Consider the following 13,246-nt stretch of genomic DNA (forward strand, 5'->3'; position numbering starts at 1 on the left):
TGGAAACTACAGATCATCATCATCCAAACATATTCATGATGTTTTATAGCCGTTAAGGTCTAGATGATGATCTGTCTGGTAATAATCAAACGGACCGTCTGTTTTCTGCTTCTCATCAGCTCCGGACTGTCCTCCATCTATTTTTCAGTGTTATTGTTCCGCTGCGGTCTGTTTTTCCAAGCATGAGGAGCAGCGCTGGTGTTCAGAGCGAAAAACAAACTCGCAGAATAACAAAGGAGATATAATGAAGTACGAGGAAGGGATGATAGAAAAGCAAAGAGGCCGTATAGTGAGAAAGAATACACTAATGAATAGAATAAGGTCGGGATGGGACACGGTCGGCCTCAGAGATGGGCCGACCCCGGCAGGCATCCATTCATCCCCGCCCCGTTCAGCCTCCACTGTTATTCTTCAGGGTCAGTGACTGTCGCTGAAAGAAAAATACTGGCAGGCTGAGCAGTCAAGCATGAGCGCTGCTGACCTACAATTTGACTGTCATCATTACCTAATGCTGTGAACGCAGCACGGAGGGGGAGGCAGGCGAGGCTATTCTCAGCTCGCAGAGAGGCAGCAGCGCTCCACTGGAGTTTGATTCACTGTCGGGATGTGAGTACGTGTCCTGGAAAGCCAGAAAAAGACTCGGGATGATGAAAATTCTCATAATGAACACACAATCATAAGATGTGTTTATCATCTACTCTTGAGAAGGAATGGGACGACATATCCTGCGACATCAACATCAAACTCAATTGAAAGCTCAGTGCGATTAACTTAGTGTTTTTATCTTAATTTGGGATACAATCTTGTATCGTTCCATCCCGCGTGGCCAGATATCTGTCATCATATAACCCAAGAATCAGAGCAGGAAAGCTAGAAATGTGTTATTCCAAAAATGAAGTATACTGAACAGATAAAAAGACATTAATAGATCAGACAGAAGTGTTTGATAGATCTGAGTTTGCTCCAGTAGAAAAGATCAAACCAGGTATATAAAATGAACCAAGTAAGAAAAAAAGAAACATGATTGATTTAAAGCTCCAGTGACTGTAATTAAATAAGAAAACACTGACACTGATTCTATAAACATGACTAGTTACTCACAGACTCTCTGTGTGACTCATGCTATCAGAGAGGGCTAATAGCATGCTACGCTAATCCAAAACACACTTCAACCACAGACCTTCTGACACAACCGACATGTGAGAACAGACACAGACTCTCAGTTTCACATTTATTAGATTTTTTGTTAAAACATGAAAAAAAGAAACAATTCAAATCAGTTTTATTGAGTTAGTTATGTGGCAATAATTCATCATTTATCAATTAATCGCTGTTCATCCGATGTCTTAATCTGGTTTCAGTTTCTAAAGATAAACAATCCAACATATTTCATATATCACTAATGATTGTTGAGGCAGCAGCATCAGTGAAAGAGCTGAAATAAAAGAGAGAAGAAGAAGAAACTGTTCTTCTTCTGTCCTGGAGCGTCTTCAGCACTAACTAGCTGACCAGCCAGTTAATCTGTTTAGACCCACTGAAGGGGATTAAAGTGACGCTGATGTAAGTGACCATAACAGATTCACACTGAAGGATTCTCCTTCCTCTGCTGCTTCCTTGTGTGACAGTCCTTCCCTCCATCACTCCTCCTCTTCCTCATTGTGTCATGGCGGCTCTCAGGACTCGACCTGACCTGCTTCCTGTCAGGAGTTTCTGTTTGCACCTTCAGTGTAAAGACTCAAATAACCTGATACTAAACTCAGAGGGAGACTTTTCACAAGCTGAACCACTTTGTTTCTGTGTTGCAGCTGGAGAACGGCTGCCTCCTCAGTGCCGCCAACGCCGCCTACATCAGGACGTGTCTGATGCCCAACGGGAACGGCGTGGCGACAGGCGACATCCCCGTTTCCTGTCCAGACGGACTCTCCGCCCTGCAGGACCCCCCGAAATCTGGATTCTTCCTCTGAAAGGGTGACGGCTATTAGAGAAGACAAGGTGCAGATGGAACAAGGAAAAATATGAACACATCCATTTTTTAATAATCTTCATGACGAGGATCGACAACGAAAGACGAGCGGAGACGAAGGAATTAAGTTTTTTTTGTGTCACACTGCGTGTTGTGATGTTTCCACTCACTGACAGATTCATCTCCCTGTTCGGATACATTTATTGTCAGCGGGTGTTTTTAGTTTTCAGACTCACTGGAGATTGGATTTTTGCTCCAGAGCCAAAACTCATCACTGTCCGATGTGTATATACACTGTTAATGAAGAGAAGAAGAAGAAAATGATGATGAAGAAGAAGAAGAATAGAGGAGGAATATCTCTTTATCTGATAATGAAATTAGTCCCCTCCCATCTGGGTCACTACAAGATGTTTAACTCAACATGGATTCCAGCTCAGATAATCAAGATGTCTCGTTGTAAAACGGTAGACAGCAGAGTTTCAGCACTCGACTTTTCAAAATAAGAGCGTCCTTCACATCACTGCAGACCGTTTCTCAAATCAGACTGAACGTTTTCAGGTTGTTTCCTAATTTCCAGAGCAGAGTTCCATTTCGGAGTTCCCCTCACAAGGAGCATTTTTAAATTGGTCCCAACAGTATTGTACATTTTGTCACTGATTTCACATTTTATTTAATCTTGATGAATTCAGCCACTTCAGCCAAACATACACATCAGCCCCTCTCATCAGTCCTCCCTCAGAAGATCTGCACAGCCTCCATATTCTGGGATTATATCGATTATCAGGCAGATATTCAGCATCTTTTTTTCTTCTTCTGCTCCACAGCATCCTCTCCCAAAACACGATCTGATCAGTAAATCACAGTTAATAGTCATTAAAATCAAAATGTCTGACTGTGCAAAGTAAGTTATACCTAAATGTATCCAGTAAATGTAGTGGAGAGGAAGAATAAAACAGAAAGCAAAAAGGAAACACTCAAGTAAAGTACCTGAGAATTGTACTTGTAACACTGGTAAATCTACAGTTTGACTCTGGTGTTGTTATCTTGCAGATTGAAATATCAACAGCTTAAACTTGCAGTGGGGGGTTATGCAGAATAATATTAAAAACACATTAAATTACCTAATATTGAGTGATAACTGAAACTTTGGCTTGTCCAAAATGTGGAAATCAAAGCCGGCGTCTCTGTCCTGGTTTAATAGAACTGCAGCAGAACCACCAAGCCCACAGAACAACATCAAGCTCCGGCTCGTCAAGAACGGGACGATCGACAAACAGCCAAAAAACTGACTGATATTTGCTGAAATTGACAAAAACTGTGTGAGGGAACTGAAGATTCTTCCTTAAAAGCGACGTTCTGCTTTGAAAACTGGTCTGTAAGCCATCGTCTGCTGGTAACCTGCTCGTCCATCCTGACGTGAGCGGTTCGTAAAGTTAGAAGACGTTTATACTAACAGATTATTTAAACTTCAGTGTTCGTTTGTCACCTAGATGTGTAGAAGGCCCGTCGGGTCGGTAGATGTCGTTCGTCCTGGTGCTTTACGTGTCAACAAAACAGCATTTCATTCTTCTGGTTATTGTTGTTGAGATGAGATTCAAACTGAAGGTAAACAGTCAGACAGCAGGAAGAGGTTTTATTTATCGCCGCTGGCATCACGTTGTTGATCCTAATGCTGCATTTTAGCCTATCTGAGGTTTACAATGATGTTGTGCACTTACATGTATGTTCTGGACTTCTTGATTTGTCCGCCAGTGGCACTGAAATCAAACGAAAAAAGCATTTTTTGTTTCCTGACCGGAGACAGTGTGAAACTCTCCCGTTAATGCCTTGTCTCGTCGGCTCGGCCCGTCAGACTTCTTTATCCTGCAGTCTTGTCATGTACCGCGAAGCACTGAGTGCACTTACATGCACACAGTAATCCATCAAGGACCCAACTGTAAATAATAGATCACAGCTGAAGGCCGAGGAGGAAGTGCATGGAAGTGTTTCTCCAGTTTAGCTTCCTGTCATCACACAGGAGTGATTCAACGATTCAGAGAATATAAAATGTTGATTAAAAATCAAACCGGCTCAACGAGGCTCAAACGTGAATAGTTTCGTCCTTCAGCTGACGTACTTCTTCTTCTCACTGTGAATCCTGCAGGTTTGACACTGTGACAGACGATACCGAACACGCTGCTCCTGAACTTCACTGAGACTTTTCTACGGCTGTCAAGCAGACAGTTTTGTGTCTTTGTTGTTTTTGTTTGAATGTTACACGGTCAGACAAACTGCTCAGCAGACTTCTTCTGGACAACACAACAAAACCTGGTTTCCACATGGAATCATAACCTGGACTCTCACGTGTGTGTCAGAGGGAAAAGAGAGACGATGCTGCGTTCATGTCATGTCTGACGTAAATAACAGCTGCAGCTACTCATTAGAAATAGTTATTAAAGGGTTTCGACTGTCTAAAATCGAATAATCTGAATTTAGTGTCGAAGTTAACACCAGAAACGAAGGCTAACAAAAGCTAATGCGTCGCCTCGCCGTGTCTCATCAGAGAGAAAAGCAACTTCAAGAATGAATCTGTTGAAATTGTTCCTGATGAAATTAGTCTCATCTGATATGGCTTATTGCAGATTCGCTGATATCTGGGTCAGAACAGCACATTTTATACTTTAAAGGCTGTTAAAATGAAATGATTTGAAATGATTTGAAGCCACTAGCAAACCCCTGATGATTTTAGTCACAATAATCTTAATATGCAGGAACTTTGTATGAACAATAACTGAACACCTATGATCGTTATATAATAGATGTATAAATTAATTAAAGTGGAAGCAGGAAACGTTCCCCTACACTTACAATAAATGATCGTTACCCAGAGAAAGAAGGTTTTCCACCTTTAACTTTTACAGATTTAAAAACACAAAGTAATGTGACACTGATGCGACGTGAACGCAGCATTACTCACATTTAACAGACCTGACAGACAGAAAAGGAAGCTGGAGGGTGGACGACAGACTGGACAGCATTTAGCATTTAGCATTTAGCACCGACTCAGAAACCAAATGAGAAACATGTGAACACACGTGTGTCTGCAGTTCCTCCGTCGTTGAATGTCTCGTGTAAAACTGTTGAAAGGCGTTTGTTTTTTGTTTTGTTTTTTTCAAAACATGAAGCTTTTATTTCACCACTGAAAGGTGCTCCGAGGTGATCTGTCGATGGTCGTTAGCATCACGACGATTAAATGCATTTACAGATTTGTTTGTTTTTTGTTTTTGCTAATTCTTTTGTAAACTTTTCTTATAAAACAGATTATTTAAACCAGTTGAGATCAAATGCTGTATGAAAGAAAACATTTATAAATGACAATCATTTTCCAAGGCGCTTTAAGAACAAACAAAAAAAAAAGGTTGTGTGTATATAACTGTGTTTTTTAATGGTGTTGTTGCAAGCACTACTTTAAAATCACCTCTTCTCCAGCACTGAAAGTAGTCTTGTAGAAAAAAAAGGCATTTTATGACTCCATGTTGTTGAATATTGTTCCCAAGAGTTGTGTTTTATCTTCATGTCATGTTTGTCACTTTAGCTCCAAACTAAACGGTGCCATAACGGTAAGTCGGGCCAGTCAGTATCTGAAGACGTATTTCAAAACATTTTACATAAAGATATAAAATCTTTTCCCTTTTTTTTAGTCTCTTAAAATCCACTTTGTCCACCAGATGACATTTAAAAGTGACAGTTTCATTGTTTTCATTGTGTTTTCAGCCAAGTTGGAGTCAAACTTTGGAACCAAACTCTCCGTGAGCTGTTTTGGCGTTGTTGGTTTTTTTAAGGCGCACAGACTTTATTTTGCTACTTTTATCACTGAAGGTCGTAGCTGTACGTAAAGAAAACTTTTTAAAAATGCAGTTTGTCTTCGAGCCGTGTGTTGAAATGTGCTCTTGGATCCTGGAAATAAAGGATTTTGTGCAATCACACTGAATCGCCTCATACATCTTGTCTTTTCAGAGACCTCCCTCACCTGTAGGCCCTCACCTGGCCCGCTCACCTGTTCCCCATTCCCCAATCCACCTTTCAGGAAGTGCACAGAGTAGCCAGACAGACAAAGGTTCCTCCTGCTGAGTCATCACAGGAAGGTTAGGTAAGAAATTCCCAAGAACTCTGTTTAGAAACACGTAAAACATCAGAGGTTTGATAAAAAGCTTAAAAACAAATCACCAGACTCCCTTAACAAACTGCTTAATTTTAAGAGTTATTGCATGAGGGGAGAAATCTAAAGCTTTAATGCCTTTCTTGTAAATTCAGCTTTAAATTGTTTATGAAAGGAGACAAAATTTTATTGATGGTAAACATGTCAAATTGCAAACAGTAATCTATATTGTCACCAGACTCCCTTTAAAAATCTCTCGTTTTAGTGAGTTGTTAAGTCAGGAGAAACTTTAAAGACTTTGTGAAACGCCGTCTCTGATAGATTTTTAATTATTTGGGCCTTGTTGTGAATTCAGCAAATGTTTCACATCAAGTTCTTTCTTTCTTGTGTAAAAACATCATATATCTATTTTTTCTAGTAATGAACCTGTTTACTGCCAGACGTGTTGAGCTGTATACTTGTGATCAGATGATATTTACATTCAGTTTATGAAAGATGACAGCATTTTATAATTACAGTAAACATTAACCAATACATGCCACCAGACTCCCTTTAAAATATCACTGAATTTAATGAGTTGTTGAGTTTGGAGAACAAAAAAAGATGAAATCGTAAATCGCCAAAGTTAGGATCACATAACAAGAACGTGTATAATATATTTATATTTTAAAGACATGAAGCAGTATTACTGGATGTGTCCAGCGAGGTGAAATCCACCCTGAGTTGCATCATGGGACCTCAGAGACGTTACAAGCTGAAGTGACGCACGCCACCAACAAACCTGAGGATGCTTTTAGCTGCTGTCGCTGACCTGTCCCACAACACACACACACACACACACACACACACACACACACACACACACACACACACTGACACCACTATGGTCCATTTCCACACCTCAGTTCTACGCTTTTTGCACCAGCAGATGTGTGAAATCACGCCTGAGCAAAAGCAAACAAACACACACTGATACCAGAAGTGATCCGCCCACAGACAGCAAGCCGAAACATAAAACATCTCAAATAAAATGCTTCTTAACCTCTGAGTTTTATACACTTTATAATCTGGGAACAGTGCAACAAAACCAGGAGTCACCTCCCGTCAGGAGGGAGTCACAGTGTTGAAAATCAAACGTGCCTCACCTCTGTGGGCCGAGAGAAAAGAGGTCGAAGAGGATCCATCGTGTTTACTTTGTGCTGAAGCTTTAAGCTCCAGTTCTTCAACATCTGAAGTGATTTCACCTTCAGCTCCGGCTCAGATCCTCCATCAGAAGACTATTTTAAAAATAAAACTGTGAAGGTGTTTTGAACAACAAATTTTAGCAGCCAGGAAGCTGCACATGACGCTTCCTCTTCCCCGAGTGCAGAACGCTGTCTGCTGCTGACTCTACATCTTTAATGATTCGGCCCGAATCATTTATGAGAGTTTTTCTTCTCCTGCAGTTTTCAGCCGGTTAAGTTTGACCGCTTGTGACATGATCAATCATCCAAGCAAGATGTTGTGTGTCCCACTTTAGCTTCCTCGGGCCGCTGCGTCACACAGCACGCCGCCGCAGGCCGCCAGCCGCCAGCCGAGGCACGCTGGGAGAGGCTCAGACCTCAGGGAGGGAGAGGAAATGTGCTGTTGTCGTGCTGGTCATCAAGATAATTCACTACAAGCTGCTCCTGGAAACCACAAGGAAGACGAGTCAGTGTTCCCATCGAGGCCATTGTAGGTTAAAACAAAGAAACATTGAAATGAAAGAGTGCATGAAAGTGGTAAATCTACAAGGAAAAAGCATCGTTACTCTCCAGATATAAAGGCGACTAATGTCACCTGGTTTTGTCACCAAGCGGCACTGCAGCAGCCGAATAGGTCAGTTTGTTTACTGGGAAACTACAGGACACAGTTTCCTGGATTCGCTCTGGTGAATGTTTGTTATACTGATCACCTGAAAGAAAACTCACACATAAGCTACAAATCTTCTGCTCATTCCTGTCCTAACAAAACGAGGACGTAACAACCATCCATAATACTTAAGAATACGTTAAATCCAGTCAATGTTTTTAGGGGTACTTCATTTTTTGCTGTTATTTTAAATACGATCACAATCCTTTTCTCTCCCTCAGTTTGAGTTTAGAAGTCTTCTCTCTTTTTTAATCATGTTTATACTCTTTATGTGAATTTAGAGCCACCTTGTGCACAGAAACGTTCAGTATATCGGCTGTCTGATATTAAACACCTCGATCAGGAGTCTCTGCAGCTGTGTGTCGCTGCTGCATAGAAAAGGTATAAAATATTTAATGACCACCTCGAACCACTCAGGTCTTTTCACTGATGGAAAATATGGACAGTGTGAGCGAGTGCAGAGCTCCTGACCTGCTTTCAGACCACATTCAAAACTGTCTGTCTTTAACGATGTGTTGAAACAGCTCAGATCTGAATTTGTAAATCTTTTTTTTTTCACTTTCACTTGATGTAATAAATCTGATGTTCCAGCCGCTGTTCTGGTGTTTTAATGAACCGTCCTCGTCTTGTTTTTCTTCGCCACAAATGTTACCTCAGACGCTCTGATCGATTCCTCACAGATTGATTTTTCTGTCGCTTTATTTATTTTTCCCTGTTTTCGTCCATAAGCAGAGCTGCAGCAGGAAACACTGATCCCCCTCTCTGCCTCCCAGCACCACCCAGTCTCCACCCGTCGGGCTGTCAGCGTTCATTACCTCCAGCCCAACAAACAGATACTTCCTGTTCTCAGCTTCCCGCATGAAGGTAAAACACACTGTCTTCAGTGACAGAAAAAACAGATACATAGTGAACATGGACTTCAGGGTTTTACAGTAACTGTTTTACAGACAATAACACATGAATGAAAAAGTCAAAACAGAGAAAACAGACTTTGATTCATGATTGGAAATAAAAATGTTGATCAGTCTCGGTTAATTTATGACTGCTGAGTGACACAGAGACGTCTGGGCAGCGAGTGTAAGCTGTCATAAAGGTTTAGACAGAGCTAATGGTTGGTGTTAACAGGCAGGGAGGCTTTCAGGGAGGAGACAACCTCCACCTCCACCTCCACCGCCTGTAACCCACATCTGAGCTTCGACTCCCTGCAGGCTGCTCAAACACACACAGCTTTGACTAAAGACACATTCACACACATTTATATAGATTTATAAAACCCCATATATGTCTGTTCTTGACCATTAATGATATTAAAGAAAAGATCATTTGCCTGTAAATGGTTTTGAATAGATCCCCAGTTACCTGGTTTACATTACAGGGCAGGACACTGGACGCTCGGCCTGTCAATCAAACCTGATCCACACACAAACACTGTGGTGGTTTGACCCGAGCGTCACGCTGAGGTCTGCAGGCTGAACACCAACACTAAAGTAAAGGTCAGGACATTCACAGACGGCTTCCTGCAGGTACACACACACACACACACACACACACACACACACACACACACACACAGTCTTTATGACCTTTTAATACACATTTAGTACACATTGACTCCGACCACCTGTAATTACTAAACAAGCTTTTTAGGGAATCATTGAGCCTGAATGTGACCCGGCTCATCTGATGGGTGTGGTGCAGTTTGATTGATTATCACAGAGTCCGTCATGAGATAAAATGTAAGACTGTGAGCAAACGCAGGAACATTTGTGTTTATTATTATAAAACTGTTAACAACCAGCAGCTGCCGACTGAAGGAGCTCCGTTTACTTTCTGTTGTGATTTTGTTTGACAGCGAAACGTTTCTGATTTTCTCTCCGTGTGAAGCTTCACTGAGCACCTTCACCCACACAGTTTGACCTCCAACCTTTAACCCCCCCCACCCAAACACGCACACACGCTCCACCTACTGTTGTGCGTGTGTGTCGGTGACATGGCTGCCGTTCCCCCCCGTCCTTCATGTCAATATGCCAAAACATGTTGCATCAGCGCGTTGGTTTTGTCGACCCCAGCAGATGAGGCGGGTGGAGAGGTCGTCAAATATTGATGCCAGAAGCTGAAGACACACAACTGCTCCCCACTGAGGGAAACTTTGAACACATCTGTGGCTTTAAGTTTAGATATTTTACAAAAGATTCAGTGAACTTGTTACTAATCAAATTCTACAGCAATGTTAACTGTTTATTTTATGGTGCGTATGTCTTAAACGACTCCGCGGCAACAAAATCCTGTTAAAATCATTTCTAATATATTTAAAGAATGTGCAGAAAACCAACTGATCCTCAGAAATGTGTCTTTAATGGAAAGATGTCACCGTTCTGTCGTATATTGAGCAGATATGAGCGTCTACGCCCGCCCCAGAGCCTGCAGCAGCCAACGAGTGATCATGTAGACAAGCAGCCCTCCCTCTCTTCTTCCTCCTCTCGCCTGAGCCAATCACACGCTAGCCTCCTGATGATCGATGCATCATGCAGCCAATGAGATTTCAGATCCAGTAATATATAGTTTATATCAGTTTTTAAAGCCCTAAACTTGGAAAAGATGCAGCTTATGTAGTTTTCTGCTTGTTTTTTCTTTGGCAGCAGCTAACAAACTGTTCACAGGCCCAACAGGTGAACTCTGAGATGAAACATGATCCTTTAATGCAGTTTGTGTTGAGTTCTTCAGGCTCTCCTTGTTTGTTGTGTCGACTTTGATATGATGATGTTGAATAATTCAGAGTATTTTCGGCGTCTCGTTGCTGCCTTTTTTTTTCTTTTTCAGTTTTTCCAGGAAGCTGCTGAAGCTCACAGATCCGCCTGACCTAAAAGCTCTGACATCTCAAGGGGCGATCACACACTGAGCTGCCAAAAATACTCTACACAAGTGTGTGTGTGTGTGTGTGTGTGTGTGTGTGTGTGTGTGTGTCATCCAGACTAAAGAGCAGAAACCACCTCGACCTAGATACCGAACAAACTGTTAAAAGAGGAGGGTTCAAGGAGACGAGGAGGACGAGGAGGAGACGGAAATGTGTAAAATGTAGAGGAAGCATCAACGAAGAGACAAAGGACGAAGAGAAAATAAACAACAGTAATTAGAAAGGAGGAGAAAAGATCAGAAATATGGAAAAAGAGGATGAAGAACAAGGGACAGATGAGGAGGAGAGAGGAAAAGAACTTTATAATAACAAAAGGCAAAGAAGAAAGTTGTGACAGGAAAGAAAAATCCGGAGGATGAAAAATACTGAGAGTTAATGTTGAGAACAAAGATGGAGGAGACAAAGAAGTACAAGAGGGAAAGATGAAAACAGGAAATAGAAATGTGGGAAGAGAAGTGTAACGAGGAAACAGGAAGAGAAAGAAAGAAGAAGAAGAAGAGGACTGATGCTGGTTTGGAGGTCACGGCCTCCCTCCTGTTGGTCTGATGGATCCACACTGACAACCAGAGACCACTGGAGACCACTGTGTGTGTGTGTGTGTGTGTGTGTGTGTGTGTGTGTGTGTGTGTGTGTGTGTGTGTGTGTGTGTTTTCAAGCTCAGTCTCACACACACACACACACACACACACTCTCTCTTCCCAGTTTCCCTGGAGGTGTTTTTTCTTTATCGACTGGCTCCGACTGGAAACACACACACACACACACACACACACACACACACACACACACACACACACACACACACACACACAGGTCAGAGGTGAAGCAGGAAGTACTACACGTACAGACGACAGGTTTTACATCCATCAGAGTGTTGGAGGTCAGGCTGCTGTAGGTGGTGTTTCTGTACAGCTGATTACAGGAGCTGCAGGAGTCACTCTTGTAGTATCGTAGTAGTAGTACTGTAGTTTTACTAGCGGGAGCTGCAGTGTTGTAGTACTGGTATCTGGAGCAGTGTCAGCAGCAGCAGTAGTATTTGCAGGATTACAGTATCTGAAAACAGTTTCCTTGTTTTCCTCCCAGAAGTACAGTAGTAGTAGTAGTAGTACGTGTGGTACAGTTGATGGACAGATGGCGGCGCTCAGGGTGGCAGCACTGACACTCTCAGTGATGATGATGATGATGATGGTGATGATGATGATGATGGGGACGGCAGTGCTGATGTTTATTCAACAGAATTGCTTCACACTCAGTCAGGAGTCTTTATCACCGTGTCTGGAGCTGGTTTGTAACGGAGGCTTGGACCTGGAGGAGCTGGAAACAGGAACAAACAGCTCCAACATGAAATCAAACACCTCCACGTCGTCCTGTCAGATCTGAGGACCTGATTGAGGACGTGACGGCGGCAGGGACAATCTGTTGGCGCCGACCCGCTCCTCCTCGTCCCCCTGACCTCTGCGACCTCTCCGAGGCTCTTCCTGTCGCCCAGTCACAGCTGCCATGTTGGATCTGAGGAGCGGCGTGAACGAGCCGCCACGCTGCACCGCCGCTGTCACACTCATTAACACCTCCACCCGTCACACACACACACACATTCACACGTACTGTACCAGTGTGTACACACACCTACAGAGTCCTCACGTCCACTCTGATCCTGTCAGACGAGGTTCTGTTGAAGCATCCAAATCGACTTTATTGATCAGTTTGTGATCCAGCACCAACTTTACTACGTCTTTTACTGCTATAATAAAAGTATAAACTGAAAGTATTCATAGAAAATACAGTTATATTGTAAAAAATATAAACTACTGCTGCTGATGTGGATCCTCTTTTTGTTTCCAGCAGAGCTGTCTCGCCCCCCGCTGGCCGCTCTGAACACCACACACAGGTCGGACTGATGACATCACATCACCCTCACCTGCTCAGCCTGGAGTCAGGTGAGACAAACTGGTGCTGATCCTTGACTGAGCAGGACTTATTACAGGAGAAAATATAGAAAAAAAGATTTTAAAAAAACAGAAAAGTTCAATAAAAAAACTGTTTAAAATAATAATAAAAATAATATTTATAAAAACAACAAAGCAAAAAATATAGAAGAACAAATACAGTTCAGCCAAATAGCAGAAAAAAACAAAAAAACAACTAAAACTAAAATTCAAAATTAAAGTACAATTAAGCAAAATTTTGCACAATATTTCAATCAAAAAAAAGAAGAAATATAATCATCAGCTTTTATTATTTACTTTCTTTTTGTGTGTTTTTAGGTTTTATTATTGTTTATTTTTACTTAAAGATCCATCAATAAGAATATCTATCAGTTAGAGCTGGTAAGATTCATCAG

At 42.0% G+C, this 13,246-nt stretch overlaps 1 protein-coding gene across 10 annotated transcripts in view; it reads left to right on the forward strand.

Moving 5' to 3' along the window:
* Positions 1–13,246, forward strand: part of LOC119015218 (aryl hydrocarbon receptor-like) — a 35,521-nt gene that overhangs the window by 21,818 nt on the left and 457 nt on the right. Inside the window, exons 11-15 of one of the 10 annotated variants that reach the window (XR_005073224.1) lie at positions 5,960–6,092; positions 7,621–7,814; positions 8,721–8,855; positions 9,367–9,514; positions 12,748–12,842. Coding sequence is in view for 1 of the 10 variants with exons in the window: in XM_037091027.1 (XP_036946922.1) it covers positions 1,806–1,964 (159 nt within the window). In the remaining 9 variants the exon portion in view is untranslated. Of the gene's footprint in view, positions 1–1,805; positions 6,093–7,620; positions 7,815–8,720; positions 8,856–9,366; positions 9,515–10,384; positions 10,543–12,747; positions 12,843–13,246 lie in introns of those variants that run through there. The other 9 variants (XR_005073223.1, XR_005073218.1, XR_005073222.1 and 6 more) reach the window with 9 other exon arrangements.

Source organism: Acanthopagrus latus, chromosome 24 (assembly GCF_904848185.1).
Source record: "Acanthopagrus latus isolate v.2019 chromosome 24, fAcaLat1.1, whole genome shotgun sequence".
NCBI lineage: Eukaryota > Metazoa > Chordata > Actinopteri > Spariformes > Sparidae > Acanthopagrus > Acanthopagrus latus.